Source organism: Tupaia chinensis, unplaced genomic scaffold, assembly GCF_000334495.1.
Source record: "Tupaia chinensis unplaced genomic scaffold, TupChi_1.0 Scaffold138725_1, whole genome shotgun sequence".
NCBI lineage: Eukaryota > Metazoa > Chordata > Mammalia > Scandentia > Tupaiidae > Tupaia > Tupaia belangeri.
Window position 1 is genome coordinate 1,732,302 of NW_006198617.1, and position 711 is coordinate 1,733,012.

General features: G+C 71.9%; 1 protein-coding gene across 1 annotated transcript in view; it reads left to right on the forward strand.

Annotated features, from left to right (window-relative positions):
- The window catches only part of RAI1 (retinoic acid induced 1), a 22,660-nt gene that overhangs the window by 2,110 nt on the left and 19,839 nt on the right, over positions 1–711 (forward strand). The window contains 2 exon segments of the mRNA XM_014592899.2: positions 31–439; positions 441–711. The exon segment at positions 441–711 is cut by the window's right edge and continues 413 nt beyond it. Coding sequence (XP_014448385.2) covers positions 31–439; positions 441–711 — 680 coding nt within the window.

The window sequence follows — 711 nt, forward strand, 5'->3', positions numbered from 1 at the left end:
CTACCCCGGCCGCTACTCCGGTGAGGAGAGCCTGCAGGCCTGGGGGGCCCCCCAGCCGCCGCCCCCACAGCCGCCGCCCCCGCCCCGGGGGGGGGGGACGGGGGGCCCCCCAGCCGCCGCCCCCACAGCCGCAGCCCCTGCCAGGGGGGGTGGGCAAGTACGATGAGAACGTGATGAAAAAGACGGCGGTGCCCCCGGGCAGGCAGTACCCTGAGCAGGGCGCCCAGCTGCCCTTCCGGACCCACTCCCTGCACGTCCAGCAGCCGCAGCCCCAGCAGCCCCTGGCCTACCCCAAACTCCAGAGGCAGAAGCTACAGAACGACATGGCCTCGCCCCTGCCCTTTCCCCAGGGCAGCCACTTCCCCCAGCATTCCCAGTCCTTCCCCGCCGCCTCCACCTACTCCCCGGCGGTCCAAGGCGGCGGGCCGGGCACCCACGCCGACACCAACTGCCCAAAGCTATGAGCAGCAGCCGCAGCCGCAGCCGCAGCAAGCCCTCCAGAGCCGCCACCACCCCCAGGAAACCCTCCACTACCAAAACCTCACCAAGTACCAGCAGTACGGGCAGCCAGGCCAGGGCTACTGCCAGCCGGACGCGGCCGTCAGGACTCCGGAGCAGTACTACCAGTCCTTCAGCCCCAGCGCCAGCCACTCGCCCGCACGCTCCGTGGGCCGCTCGCCTTCCTACAGATCCACCCCGCCGGCCCTCATG